General features: G+C 42.9%; 1 protein-coding gene across 1 annotated transcript; it reads left to right on the forward strand.

Annotated features, from left to right (window-relative positions):
• Window positions 1–8,055: 8,055 nt before the first annotated feature.
• Window positions 8,056–8,448, forward strand: LOC147889362 (uncharacterized). The gene has a single exon (XM_087391240.1). It carries the CDS (start codon window positions 8,056–8,058, stop codon window positions 8,446–8,448), a length of 393 nt encoding a protein of 130 aa, XP_087247366.1.
• The last annotated feature ends 7,380 nt before the right edge of the window (window positions 8,449–15,828 follow it).

Genomic DNA, 15,828 nt, shown 5'->3' on the forward strand with positions numbered 1-15,828 from the left:
TTGTGAAAGATGACTCATTCAATTTTTTACTCCATGTAAATCTTTTGGTAAAATTATTTTAATAAAGGTTTAATCGCTAGTGTGGGAGTGTCATAGAGTTGAAAAGGCTTTTCAAGAAGATTTAACCTACAATAGTGTATCTCCAAAAATGACCTTTTAGCCACATTATTTGTGGTTTATCTTGCAAAAGAGACAAGACTCAAAAGACCAAAATATTCATATCTTCTAACCCCCTTCTCAATAGCATAAGACTATGCACATAGGGATAGAGTGCAAGCCACAGGCCTAGCTAGATAAATCAAAGTGTGGATGGAAGTGCACCATACTAAAGAGGAAGAAAAGCTTAATCTTAATGATAGAGTAAGCAAAAAAGCTTACTCTCTAACAACAGAGCTCAGCTGAAGATTACCTTATCGTAAGGCCCCCTACTTCAACCAACTCAACAAAAGGGCCCTCGGTGATAAGGCCTTGATGACCATCAAGCTCTCCAAAAACTTGCAAATTCTTGATTGAGACGAGTGGGCTGGTAGAGAGGAAAAATGAGAGGGATGGAGATGATTTTGAGAATGGGGAGGATGAACATTTCAAATATGTAGGAGATTGAGGAAATTTAACCTTTGTTCTAAAGACTATAAAAACAATAACATAAAAAATAGCATCGTTAGTTTATAGAAATGCTTGAAAGCATGTACATTGGCATGAAAAGTGGTTTCTCTTAGATTTTTTGATGATATTATTGATTGTTTTATCAACTCTGCTAATGTTCTTGACATAAATATCCATGACTATGGTATTACATATTGGTAAGAGTGAAAATTCACTTCAAGGGTGTCAACACATGGAAGATCCATTGAGCCTCCTCAACACAAAGTCTCATCTTGACTAAGCCATCTTAAAAACTTACCCTATCAATATTTTGGCACTTTATGTGTAATATGGAATAGCACTAAATGGTTTTGATAGGCTAAATGATTTCCAATGGTGGTGGGGCATTGGAGTAGACCTATTTGCAATATGGGCATTAGGCATTATAAGAATACATCAAAGCATACATGCACTAGAATTAAATGAACATAATTGCCATTTATCTATGTCAAAAAATACCCCATGAGGTAGAAGGTTAGTCCACTCTATTTGCTTACTCTTTCAAAAACCTATCAAGATAAAGTAGCAAATGTGTGTCACATGGAACCACATGATAATTGTATTTGATAATAATGGGGCCTTGCCTATATTTTAACTATACAAACTAATCATAAGAGGCTGGAGTTTCCATGGGCTAACTCAATTTGTTACCCCACTATATATCCATGACTTATAGGAGCATTATTGGCACTTGGGGTGGAAATCAGACATAGTAATGACTATAAATGATCAAACTAAGGTGATTATAAAGGATCATGTGACCAATCACATGAACATTGTAAAAAGCATGCCCTACCATGCTTTGATAGAAAAATTTTGCTGCACAAGGGAATTGGGGGCCGTATACCTGAAATTCTGGCAAAAAGAGTTGATACTTGAAGGTGATTGATTTCCTTTATTGACATACTTAATGATGCCTATGATATTTTTTATGGTTCTTTTGACACTTGTCTAGTATTGATGGTGAAGTGAGAAAAGATGATTTAAAGCATCTTGAAGTATTATTAAGTCCTAAAAAAGGTAAAAAACATAGTTGTAAAGCATCTCTCTACCTATAAGATGTTTTGTTTGCTTCTTTTTCCCCTTCACCTTGGTGATTGCTCCCACATTCTCAAAGATATTCACCGTTATCTTTTTGTCCCACATGGGCAACATGGCCTTTTGTCTACAACGTTATTTTTGCAGCCATTTAGAAAACATTCATGATGTGATGGAATGTAGATCTATTTGGTTTGGGGCACATCATAGACTCTTTGACACTCTTGTGTGCATGTCAAAACATGTATGTTCATTCATTGCTTCAACATACTTGACACAAGATACTCCAAAATTGAGCCTCCCTTGCTGCCTATTGAGGTGTCAAACCTATGGACACTAGGCCCATGTTGATGGTGGGATTGGGAGTCCTACTGCCAGATTAAAGAACTCCTTGCCATTAGGAGTCTGGTGATGTCCCGAGGAGGGTCCATCTGTTTATTCCTAAGGTTTCATTTAGCATGGCCTGAGATACATCTCCAATATGCCTGTTTTTCCTTTCTGCAATCCCATTTTGCTATGGGGTATGACTGCATGAATGTTGCTGCTTTATGCCATGCTCCTGCAGGGACCTTGCAAACTCATTTGAGAGGTACTCTCCCCCTCCATCTAACCTTAGGTATTTTATTTGCAGGCCTATTTCTTTTTCAACCATAGCTTTAAAAGCTTTGAAGTGCCCAAACATTTCACTTTTCTTTTTCATAAAATACACCCAAACTTTTCTACTGAAGTCATCAATAAAAGTGACAAAATAGTGACAGCCTCCAATAGATGCAGCTTTAGTAGTCCACACATCAGAGTGGATTAATGCTAATGGCTTTTTACTCTCTTGAGCATGCTTAGGAAATGGTTTCCTTGCCTGTTTCCAAATTGACAGGCTTCGCAAACCTTATGCATTTCTATAACCTTGAATTTAGGCAATCCTGCAACAATATTTTGGGCTTGCATTGATTTAAGTCACTGTATATTAACATGACCAATGCGTTTATGCCAGATATCAATATTTGCAACTACACCGGTCCCATGTGCAAACATTGCTGCACTCAATTCAAGCATGTCCGCATCCAACGTAAACATCCTACCCTTCTTCTTTCCTTTTGCTATCAAGCGACTATTATTTTTCATATCCTCAACAAAGCATCCATGAGGATTAAATCTGACCTGCAAGCCCTGCTCAACCATTTGACCAACAGAAACCAGGTTCTTGGTGATGTTCGGGACATGAAATACATCAGACAGGTATTTCTTTTTCCCATCCTGCATAGACAAAGGAATTTTACCAATCTGCACAATAGGATGTGCAGTATCATCACCAGTCTCCACAAATCCTAGTTTTTCCATTTTCCTTGCATCTTGCATCCATTCTGCATGACCTGTCATGTGGTTTGACGCACCTGAGTCAACATACCACACATCATTTCGTTCTTCTGCACTTGTCACAGAATTGGTCATATGCTGCACCATAAATAGATGCTCATTTCTGTCATCACCCTGTTTGCTAGAAGATGCATAATTGCCTTGTTGCAATTTTCCATTCATAATGTCATTTTGCTTTTTGTAGCAGTCTTTAGCCATCTTTAGCCATATGACCCATTTTACCACAGTAGTAACATTCAACATTGCTGTTTGTATTTTGGCCTGTCTGCCATCTACCACGGCCTCTTTGGCTCCCCCTGCCTCTAGAGTTACCACATCCTCCTGCATAGGACTAGTTTTCTTGAGTTTGCTGCATATTCTAATTTCTACCATGGCCTGCAGATCATTGGCCTCCTCTACCTCTGCCTCTACCTCTTCCAGCATTTGAGTAGAAGGACAGTTTCTTTTGAAGTTCCTGCTAAAGAAGATGCACCCCCATTTCTCTGCTCTTCAGAAATTAGAAGAGCAAACAACTCTTCAAAATCAGGGAATTTTTCACGAACGGCAATGGATGTCTGGAACTATGCATAATCCTTTCCTAGACCATTCAAGGTCATAGAAACTAGATCATCATCTTCCACTGGTGACCCAATGGAAGCAAGTGCATTTGCAATTTTCTTCACCTTCATGTGGTAGTCATTTATGGTCAAATTTTCTCTCTGCACATTGTGCAACTCCTGTTTGAGCTGCATTTTCCTGGCTAATGTATTTGTGCTGTACATTTTTGCCAAAGTATCCCATGCCTCCTTTGGCGTACTTGCATCCTGAATATGCACAATCATAGAATCCGAAATACTGATAGACAGCCAGTATATAACTTTTCTGGCTCTCTCATGCCATCCTTTAAGTGTCTGCATTTCCTGTTGATTGGGAACATTAGGAAGAACTGGTTCTTCTTCATTTCCTATAATGAACTCCCAATAGCCTTTTCCCATAAGGAAATTCGTCATTCTAAACTTCCATGCCTGGAAGTTGTTCTTGTCAAGCTTTTCTATGACAATCTGTGAGAGAGAATCAACGCCATTACAGAACACTGCAAAATATTCTATCACTGCGAAAAACACAGCTTTTGCCTCACACGGGCAGCTCTGCAAAATAAATGAAAGTGGTATTTGACCACACAGTCACTTCCTAGTGACGATTTTGCATCAACAGAAAAGACCTTTGAAAGAAGCTAGATCCTAAGTCTAGGAAATGCATCTTCCTGGGTTATGGTGAAAGTTGAGAGATGGGCTATCGTCTCTGGGATCCAAAAGCAAAGAAGATCATACGCAGCCATGATGTAGTCTTCAATGAGAAGAAGATGCATAAGGCACCCATGAGGGATGTGGAAATAAGGAGAATCACTTTCCAGGATGTGAATGCACCCACATATGTTGATAGACAGCAAGCTATCCATGCACCAAATGTGCAAGAAATGGTACCACCAAATACTCCCACAGGTATACAATCAAGGGTAGATGATGGATCATCTATTGGTGGCAATGATGAGCCAAATGTGGCTGATATGCAGGTGGGACAGCAAGCTAAAATGCCCTTGAGAAGTTCATCTAGAGTATCTAGACCGCTTGATAGGTTTGTTCCAGGGGTAGACTATGTGATGCTTACTGATTGCGGGGAGCCTTCTTGCTACAGAGAGGCTATGATGCATGAGGATCAACGCAAGTGGGAGTATGCTATGAAATCAGAGATGAGTTCACTTATGAAGAATAAGACTTGGGACTTGGTTTCTTTGCCACATGGAAAGAAAGCATTGCCATGTAAATGGGTCTACAAAATGAAGGTCACTGGTGATGATATGCCTAGGTACAAGGCTCGTTTGGTCGCAAAAGGGTTCAAGCAAGAGAAGGGTGTGGACTTTGATGAGATATTCTCTCTGGTTGTGAAGATGACCACACTTAGATGCATGCTTGGACTAGTGGCATCAGAGGATATGGAGCTTATGCAGATGGATGTCAAGACAGCTTTCTTGCATGGGGATTTGCATGAGGAAATTTACATGGTGCAGCCGGAAGGCTTTGAAGAAAAGGGCAAACAGCATTTAGTTTGCAAGCTAAAGAAGAGTCTCTATGGTCTTAAGCAAGCACCTAGAGAATGGTATCAGAAGTTTGATGCTTTCATTTGGTCCCAGGGTTTTAGAAGAAGTGAAATTGATCATTGCCTCTACACTAAAAGAGCTAAGGATAATAGCCTGATAATCTTGGCACTATATGTGGATGATATGCTATTGGCTAGCAAGAATACTTATGAGCTAGATGCATTAAAGGCCAAGTTGCATGAGGCCTTTGATATGAAGGATTTGGGATTTGCAGGTCATATTCTTAGTATGCGCGTCATGCGTGATCGGAGTAGGGAACTCCTTTGGCTTTCACAAAAAGAGTATGTTACAAAAGTATTGCAGCATTTCAATATGGAGGGGGGGAAGGCAGTGGATACTCCATTGCCTCCATATGTGAAACTGAGTCATACAGAAAGTCCCAAATCAGATGAGGAAAGGGCCATGATGGCCAAGGTTCCTTATGCATCAGCAGTTGGGAGTCTTATGTATGCTATGATAGCTACTAGACCAGACATTGCATTTGCAGTGGGAGTTGTTAGCCGGTATATGGCTAATCTAGGAAAGAGGCATTGGGAGGCAGTTAAGTGTATCATAAGGTACATAAAGGGTACCAAGGAGATGTGCATCTGCTTTGGTAGAGGAGACATGCATGTACTTGGGTACACAGATTCAGACTATGCAGGGCATGTGGATAGTAGGAGATCCACTTCTGGTTATGTGTTCACCTTTGCAAGTGGTGCATTGTCATGGATGTCTCATGCACAGAAGTGCATTTCCTTGTCTACCACAGAGGCTGAGTATGTTGCAGCCACAGAGGGTTGCAAGGAGGCTATATGGCTTGATCGGCTAGTGGGAGATTTGGGGATTCATACAAGTGTACCGACATTGCATAGTGATTCCATGAGTGCTATTCAGCTAGCACGGAATCCATTCTTTCATGCAAAGACCAAACACATTGAGGTCAGGTACCATTTCATTAGGGAGGTACTTGAGGACAAGTTCATAGAGCTTGTCAAGGTTCATATAGATGATAACCCTGTAAATATGCTGACGAAGAGTCTACCTAGTTAGCGGTTTGAGTATTGTCATGTATTGATGGGCATTAGATAGTATGCTCACTGGTTGTTCTCCCTTAAAGGCACATTGTCCTTTAAGTGGGAGGTTGTGGGGGTTGAAGGTCACTGTGCCTTTACCTCGGTTATGTACAATACTTGAAACACATATATAAATGAATGAAAAAGAAGATTAGGGTGGTTCTGCACCCACCAAAACTTGTGTGGCTCTTTGTTTCTCTCTCTCCCTCTTCCGTTCTTTCTTCCATTGAGAGCACTCTTAGGGAAGTATGAAATGCATGTTCGTAGTCTGCAGTGGCTGACTCCTGGGCCATGTGATCTCGACAGAAGGAATTACAGTGGATCCGGACAAAGTAGTAGTAATTATGCAAGTCGTGGGACCAACAACGCCTAAGGAGTGCTTGCGCTTCTTAGGCTAAATTTGATCGCATGGCAAACATCTATGGCTCCTTGCTCACATGGAGATTCCCTTGAATGCATTGGCACATGTAGAACCGAAGGCATTTGTGTGGACCGCATAGTGTGACCAAGCATACCGGCAGCTAAAGATTCAGCTTTCTAGAGCACCGGTGCTCTTGTCTCCGGATTGGGAGAAGAATTTTCATGTGTTTGTGGATGCCTCGAGATAGAGCTATTGGGAGTGTCTTGATGCAGGAAGATGCAAATAAATGGTATCGCCCAGTCTACTATGCAAGCCGATGGCTCTCAACGACCGAAAAGAGTTATTCTCTATCACAAAGCGGAAAGGACTGGGCATTATATATTCTGTCAAGAAATTTCGGCATTATTTGTTGGGCCGACCGTTTGTCTTCCATGTTGATCATTCCTCATTGTTGTATTTGGTCAAGCAGCAAAGTCTTACGGGCTGATTGGCACGATGGGTGTTGCTCTTACAAGAATATGATTTTGATGTGATTCATTGCCCGGGCTCGTAGCATGTGGTTGCAGATTACCTTTCATGACTAGAGTATGGAGAGCTGCGAACAACGGGAGTAGAGGACGAGTTTCCTAATGCGGAGCTCGCGGCAATTTTTCAGGCGGGGATCCCGATCACGGCAGAGGCCGAAGTCATCCCAGAAGGACCATGGTCATGGTATGATGAGATGGTCTCATTCCTATCTACTGGCATCATGCCCAAGTACATGAATTGAGACCAGAGGAAACGCTTGGCATTGCGAAGCTGATCGTTTGAAGTAATCCTGGGACAATTGTACCGATGACACCTGACAGAGGCATTGCTGCGGTGTGTTCCACCTCATGAGAGCAGGAGGCAGTGTTAATGGAAGCCCATTGTGGGGTTTTGGGTGGCCATTTTGCAGGCGAAGTCACCGCAAAGAAAGTTTTGCAGGCAGGGTTATGGTGGCCAACCATGCAGAAGGATGCTCGATGGTTTGCAAAAAGTTACGACCTTTGCCAACCGTTGGGACAGCCCACTAATTGAGACCGCATGCCACTTAATCCCATCTTGCCTCTGGAGCCATTTTAGAAATGGGGCTTGGATTTCATGGGTCCATTCAAGCCCAAAACTGCCTGCACAAGGAATTGTTACACTTTGGTAGCCACGAGTTATTGTACCAAATGGGTGGAAGCTTGGGCCTTGCGGGACAATACCGCAAAATCGGTCGCAAAGTGCCTTTACCGTGATGTGTTCACTCGCTTCGGGTGTCCAATTGAGACTATTGACAGTGACGACAGGGGGACTCACATTGTCCATAAGGTCATCAAGCCGATAAATTCTTTTTATATGGTGATTCATAAGAATCTTCCCCCTATTATCCACAAGTGAATGGATTGGCAGAGTCTACAAATCATACTTTCAAGCGGATCATGTCGCTATTGGTGAATGAGCACCGCACGGATTGGGATGAGAAGTTATCGGCAACATTATGGGCTTACTGCACATCATTCAAGGTGGCCACGGGGTTGACTCCTTTTAAATTGGCATTTGGGCTAGAAGCAATCACGTCGATCGAACATATTGTTCCGAGTCTGAGGATTGCAGTGGAGGATAGGCTTCTTCCGCAGAACTCTATGGTATTCCGGTTGGATGTTCTAGACCGATTGGATGATCTCCGGGGTTGGAAAGCTATTGTCTCACCTTGGAGGTTCAAGCACGGTGCAAGCAGAGGGTGGATTTGGCTTCTAAGAAAAAATCTTTTGAGCACAGGCAACTGGTTCTTCTGTTCAACACTCACCTTGGAAGAATGCCGAGGAAGTTGAAATTGCGATGGTGGGGTCCATTCTGGGTTTTTCATGATTGCAAATCAACATCGTTTTATCTTGTAGATTTGCAAGGGCACGTACTTCCACATCTAATTAATGGTTTTTGGCTTCATCCATACCATCATACGATAGTCTTTATTGCCCATTCCCCATCTCTAATGAGGCGCATATTTCCTGGTTTGAGGTGCAGGCGGCAAAGCTATCGCATGAGGGCATGTGGCAGAAGGGTTTGCGGCATGATGGCAGCAGTCTTCTGCGAGGTCCTAGCCTAGTCGCCATGCAACTACCTATCGTGAGGGCGGGGTATTGGCAATTTGAATCACAGCTCTTGAGCATTTGTTTGCATCTACCAGTTGCTTGCTATTTTCTCTTCATCGCACTTGCAGTTATCTTGATTCTTGCTCTCATCTGCATTTAGCATTGTTTCTTTTCTTCGCCTTCGCCTCGCCATGGGAATGGCTCATGGCTAGTTTCTTCCTCTTCTTCCATGGGTGTATATTGATTCCTAGTCGATTGATGCTCGCCTTCAGCTGCTATGGATTCGAAGTTTTAGCAACATTGATTAGCAAAGGGTAGTTATTCATCCTTCAGTGTTGGCGCTTTGCTAGCAGTTGGCGGTGGAATCTGCTGTGGAGTTTTTGGATGAGCATCGGGAGCTGACGGTGCAATCGATTCATTAGCATCTCTTTTGGCCTATGGACGGAGGGATGATTGTGCAACCAACGTGTACACCAACCGTGATAGAGGCAAAGTTTGGAGTTCATACTAGGAGCGAGTACAAGCTAAATGGGTGTCAGGCTGCTCAGATGAGGGACTTGTATCGCTAGATACTGAAGTCAGTGTTCTTGCAGGCCAAAACTTACACCATCACTGCTCGGACTCGAGGGATGATCGCGGTTGCTGAGGAGGGGGTGGTGCCATGGGCTCAAATCCTAAAGGATCGGATTCATGCAGAGGCTTTATGGGTGGTAACATCAGTAGATAGGAAGCAGGCAATGAATTCCAAGATTGGGTAGGTCTTGGAGATTCTATTCCCCCTGCATCTGGAGTCTACAATGCCTCGACGGTCGACTGCCTTGGTACTCACTCTTGCACCTGAGGGGCCTGCACATGATGAAGTTGAGGGGTCTACTACAAAGCAGCGGAGGAAGAAGCCTCACCTTAGTCAGGGGGTGGTATCTCCCCGTGCACCCTTAACTCCTTCACATACAGGTGGTGCGGGAGGTGTCTTCACCATTGGGTTGGTGTCCACACAACTTGCTGTGTCTACACCTCGGGCATTACCAGTCATGGCAAAGCGGGTGATGGTGACTCCATTGTCCACTGTAGCAGTGATTCCAGGAGGTACTCCGGTGGTGAGTGGTTCCCTTACGCAACAGTGGATGGAGCAGCTGTAGCAACATACAACAACAACAATTGCGGTGACCTCTACAACATCAGTGGTAGTCCTTGAAGCGACGAGGGTGTTGGTAACAAAAGTGTTAATGGCGATCTTGGAGTCTGCGAGTGTGTCTCCGGTGTCATCCACCGGGTTCTCTTTTTTGGGCACAGCCTATGAATGTGCAGTTGTAGTTTTGTTTGCATTTGCTCGCTCGGATAGCTTCACAAATTGGTGCGGGGGGTGAGTCTATGAGAGTGACCAGCTTAGAGGCAGAAGTCACGCAGTTGCGCATGGAAAACGAGACTCTGCAGGGTCAGTAGGAGCGAGTGCGGCAATTGGAGGACAGGATGACAGTCCTTGAAGCCAAGGTTCAAGTGGCAGAAGCGCATTTGCAGGACACGCAGTAGCTGCATGCGGAGTATGTGTCAAGCATTGCTATGTCGACGTACTATCGATGCACTAGCGGAGTATTTATAGGCTTTTTCGGGGAATGTAAGTGTCAATATGGAGCAGATGGGCTCGCTCCTCGAGGCTCTTCAAGGTGATGTGCGGGCGGAGTGGGATCGACAGGTGGCAAGGTGGAGTGCGATTGTTATTCTGCAGACCTGTCGGGAGCTAGTTTTGCACGAACAACAACCCAAGATGGACAAAGATGCGAGAGCTGCCGGCCCAGTCAGCAACAGGGTCCACAGGTGCTGACTAGTTCTAGACCAAAGGGGTCTAGTACATCTTTGGGTAGCGGTGGTGCAAAGAAGGGAAAAGGAGTGGTTGCAAAGTTAGTGCAGATTGAGGAGGATTGGCAAGCCAAATATGAGGACTTGGTAGATGGCATTGTGGAGCAGTTCTTCGCAACATCAAAAGAGTAGATCCAGTGAAGCGGCAGAGGTGTTCCCTTTATCTGTGGTTGGAATTGTGCACCCATTCTTTCAATCTGTCACTCTCTCCTCGTCCTCCTTGGTGAAAAGAGTGGATAAATTTTTGGGGAAGTTTTATAATAAGCACATGCCTTTTCTTGGGTTGCTGGATCCTCCTTCCTATGAGCTGATGGTGATTCAAAGACCAGTGATGGCACATGAACGGTGGCAGTAGCAGTTACCATCGGGTGCATGGATAGATGAGGTGCTGCCCACGGAGCAGTGGCCTGAACAACATGTGGTGGATAGATCCAAGCTGCATCCTGTGCAGTGGTCGATGGATCTGGAGCAGGATCAAAGATTGAAAATGTGGTTGCGGAAGAGGCAACTTGACATTACTGCGGTTGTTGGTTCGAGTGGAGCGATGACACAGTTGCAGACAGAGTTAAGCAGTGATGTGGGATTGAGCAAGGTGGGTGGCATTGATGCACCTGTTCAGTATATTTCTAGTTCGGATGAAGAGTAGAACTATGGCAATGGCTGTGGAAGGGCCTCGTAGAATAAAAATCAAAGATGTCCGAAATGCAGGATGCTTTTGGACAAGCAACATCGAAAATGTCCAAAATGCAGAGATGCTTTTGGACAGGGAGGAGAAATAACAAAGGATGTTCAGATAGGCATTGTGACTACAGAGAGTGGATGCTTTTCTGAATGTTTTAGGAATGAGATGCTTTGTAATTCTTGTGTAGTGAGTGAAGGGTGAGATTTAACTTACCGCACCTAGTTCTCTGCTGAGGCTATGCCTAAAATGATTGTTGCACATACACTACACACTGTGTAAGGCATCTGACTTCAGTCTGGGGATGTGCATGTGTGGTTCACACCAGTCCACCGTGAGTGCCATGTGTTATTGCATAACCATGTAGGTTAGCAGCAATGACCAAGAGGGGTGTGCGAGGGTAGGTTAGCCGCATGGGTTGACAGTTCGGATCTCCAAGCGGTTGGGGTGGCTGCTTCTCTAACTGTCAGATGGTTTTGTGCGTATGCTATTACTAGCATGATGATGTCATTTTGTACACAGATGTTGTGCGAGCTATTGCTCCAGAATACATAGTTCTTTGGTGTTCTATCATTCTCTTGCATATCTGTATTCCATTCTCATGGATGTTATGCATATCATTTGTTTGTTGTTTCCCGTAGCGTCTGTGTGCATTTATGATGCTACATGATCCAATGAAGAGAAGTTTGATAATCTCTAGAGATTTAATAATTGATGAGACTTTGTCATACTTTGATGAGACTTCTTCATACTTTGATTAGCCTCTTATAGTTTTAGTGCCTGCTCCACCCTACACTCTAATCCAAAGCAAGGGAAAATAAAGAACACAAGAGTTTAAAAAATTCATGTCTAATGTGCTTGAGCCTCTTCCTACTCCTCCCATGCTCTCCTGGCTGGGGTGAACTCCATGGCCCAGCTTAGGGGGAAGAAATTTCAAGCTGGAGTCTCCAATAAGTTGATCCCATTTAGAAAGAATCATAGGAGGTAATTGTATTTCTTTAGGAAACTTGGTTTTTACACTTTTATTTTTACTAGAACTAGACTCCTTTATCATAAAAATATATAGACTAGTCACTCATTCATTTTTACATAACATAAATTTTCTTATTCATAGACATCCCTTTGTACCCCTATTATTACCTTAAAAAAGTGTTGAAAAATAATTTCTTTAAGAAACATCCCTCATAATCACTCTCAATGTAATTATATTATATATATATAATTTACTTATTAAAACATTTTGTCATATGACAAGATCTTTCTAGTGTTTTTATAGCATAAATAACAAGATATTTATGGATATGTTTCTAAAGAAGTTTAAATTACTATAAATAAGTATTAACTTGGGCTTATATATCATACTCATAAAATACATGTAATATTTAATACTATATATGCAAGATTTTCCAAAATCTTAGCCCATAGGTTGTGCTCAAATGGGGTTTTTCGATCAATTTGAGTGGTTGAACGACTATATTTGGACATTGGATGTGAAAGTTATGTCACTTTTAAAAGTGTTGTCCAAGATAGTTTTGCTAGTGAAACTACCTTGGAAGACCTACTTCAAAGAGGTTTTGATGGCAAATCTACCTTGATGGCTTGCTTCAATGAGGTTTCTTTGGAAAAACCCTTTCATGAAGATAGGTTGAGAGAGGTTTTTCAATGTCACCCCCTATTAAAAGTAAAAGTTGTAAGAAGGATCATAAGAGAATTTTCACAGAGAAGTCTACTCTACATGTGGGTTTCTTCACACCCGTGCTTTAAACATGCATTAAATACATGAGGGAATTTAGGTTGGTGGTTTTGAAATGAGAGGGCATGCCGGTGCAAAACACCCTAATCTTCTTTTTCATTCATTTATATATGTGTTTGAGTATTGTACATAACCGAGGTAAAGGCACAGTGACCTTTAACCCCCACAACCTCCCACTTAAAGGACAATGTGCCTTTAAGGGAGAACAACCAGTGAGCATACTATCCAATGCCCATCAATACACGACAATACTCAAACCGCTGACTAGGTAGACTCTTCATCAACATATCTGTAGGGTTATCACATCTGTATGAACCTTGACAAGCTCTATGCGCTTGTCCTCAAGTACCTCCCTGATGAAATGGTACCTGACCTCAATGTGTTTGGTCTTTGCATGAAAGACCGGATTCCGTGCTAGCTGAATAGCACTCATGGAATCACTATGCAATGTCGGTTCACCTGTATGAATCCCCAAATCTCCCTCTAGCCGATCAAGCCATATAGCCTCCTTGCAACCCTCTGTGGCTGCAACATACTCAGCCTCTGTGGTAGACAAAGCAATGCACATCTGTGCACGAGACATCCATGACACTGCACCACCTGCAAAGGTGAACATATAACCAGAAGTGGATCTCCTACTATCCACATGCCCTGCATAGTTTGACTCTGTGTACCCAAGCACATGCATGTCTCCTCTACCAAAGCAGATGCACATCTCCTTGGTACCCTTCATGTACCTCATGATGCACTTAACTGCCTCCCAATGCCTTTTTCCTGGATTAGCCATATACCGGCTAACAACTCCCATTGCAAATGCAATGTCTGGTCTAGTAGCTATCATAGCATACATAAGACTCCCAGCTATTGATGCATAAGGAACCTTGGCCATCATGGCCCTTTCCTCATCTGATTTGGGACTATCTGTATGACTCAATTTCACATATGGAGGCAATGGAGTACTCACTGCCTTCCCCCCCTCCATATTGAAATGCTGCAATACTTTTGTAACATACTCTTTTTGTGAAAGCCAAAGGAGTTTGCTACTCTGATCACGCGTGATGGGCATACTAAGAATATGACCTGCAAGTCCCAAATCCTTCATATCAGAGGCCTCATGCAACTTGGCCTTTAATGCATCTAGCTCATAAGTATTCTTACTAGCCAATAGCATATCATCCACATATAGTGCCAAGATTATCAGGCTATTATCCTTAGCCCTTTAAGTGTAAAGGCAGTGATCAATTTCACTCCTTCTAAAACCCTGGCACCAAATGAAAGCATCAAACTTCTGATACCATTCTCTAGGCGCTTGCTTAAGACCATAGAGACTCTTCTTCAACTTGCAAACTAAATGATGTTTGCCCTTTTCTTCAAAGCCTTCCAACTGCACCATGTAAATTTCATCATGCAAATCCCCATGCAAGAATGTTGTCTTGACATCCATCTGCATAAGCTCCATATCCTTTGCTGCCACTAGTCCAAGCATGCATCTAAGTGTGGTCATCTTCACAACCGGGGAAAATATCTCATCAAAGTCCACATCCTTCTCTTGCTTGAACCCTTTAGCGACCAAACGGGCCTTGTACCTAGGCACATCATCACCTGTGACCTTCATCTTGTAGACCCATTTACATGGCAATGCTTTCTTTCCATGTGGCAAAGAAACCAAGTCCCAAGTCTTACTCTTCATAGTTCAAACATATGCAGGTGGATTCACATCTTGGAAAGTGATTCTCCTCATTTCCACATCCCTCATGGGTGCCTTATGCATCTTCTTCTCATTGAAGACTACATCATGGCTGCGTATGATCTTCTTTGCTTCTGAATCCCAGAGATGATAGCCCATCTCTCCACTTTCACCATAACCCAGAAAGGTGTATTTCTTAGACTTAGGATCTAGCTTCTTTCGAAGCTCTTTTGGCACATGTGTATATGGCTCACACCCAAATATACACAAATGAGAGTAAGAGGGCTTCTTGCCACTCTATGCCTCTTCAGGAATACCACGATCCAAACTCTTACTAGGTGATATATTGATCACATGTAGTGCAGTCTTCATTGCCTCAGCCCAAAAACCACTAGAAAGACTTGCATTGGAAAGCATGCATTGCAACCTTTCTTGAATGGTACGGTTCATCTTTTCTGCAACTGGATTTTGCTCTGCAGTACGAGGGGATGTGAGCTCCCTCTTAATCCCACGTGTATCATAGAAATGCTGAAAGTCATGAGAGAGATACTCTCCACCATTGTCAGTCTGTAGGCATTTAAGCGTTCTACCTGACTGATTCTCAACCAAGGCTAGCCATTTCTGAAATACATGGAACACATCACTCTTCCGAGCTATAGCATAAGCCCACACTTTCCTAGTTGCATCGTCAATGCATGTCACATAGTATTCAGCCCCGCCTAATGACCGTGTAGACATGGGACCACATACGTCTAAATGCACCAAATCAAGCTTTTCAAACTCTTTCTTTCCCCTTCTTTTATGGGCTGATTTAGTCTGCTTCCCATAGAGACAGTGCTCACAAAATTCAAAATCAGAGAAACTCAAATGCGGTACATAACCCAAACGGCATAAGAGTTTCGTTCCATTCTGGCTCATGTGCCCCAACCTGCAATGCCACAAAGAAGTGCTTGGCTGCTCGGTTATTGCAACAACATGATCAAATACCCCTGATGCATGTAAGGGATACAAAGTCCCACACTTGGCACCCCTGGCCAAAAGCATAGAGCCCTTCTGAATTTTCCAACTCTAAAAGCCAAAAGTGGTGTGAAAACCAGCATCATCTAGCTGACCCATTGAAATAAGACTCTTGGTCAACTTAGG

The sequence above is a fragment of the Dipteris shenzhenensis genome, chromosome 20 (assembly GCF_047967505.1).
Source record: "Dipteris shenzhenensis isolate YYH24624 ecotype China chromosome 20, Dip_SZ_1.0, whole genome shotgun sequence".
In the NCBI taxonomy this organism is placed as follows: Eukaryota; Viridiplantae; Streptophyta; class Polypodiopsida; order Gleicheniales; family Dipteridaceae; genus Dipteris; species Dipteris shenzhenensis.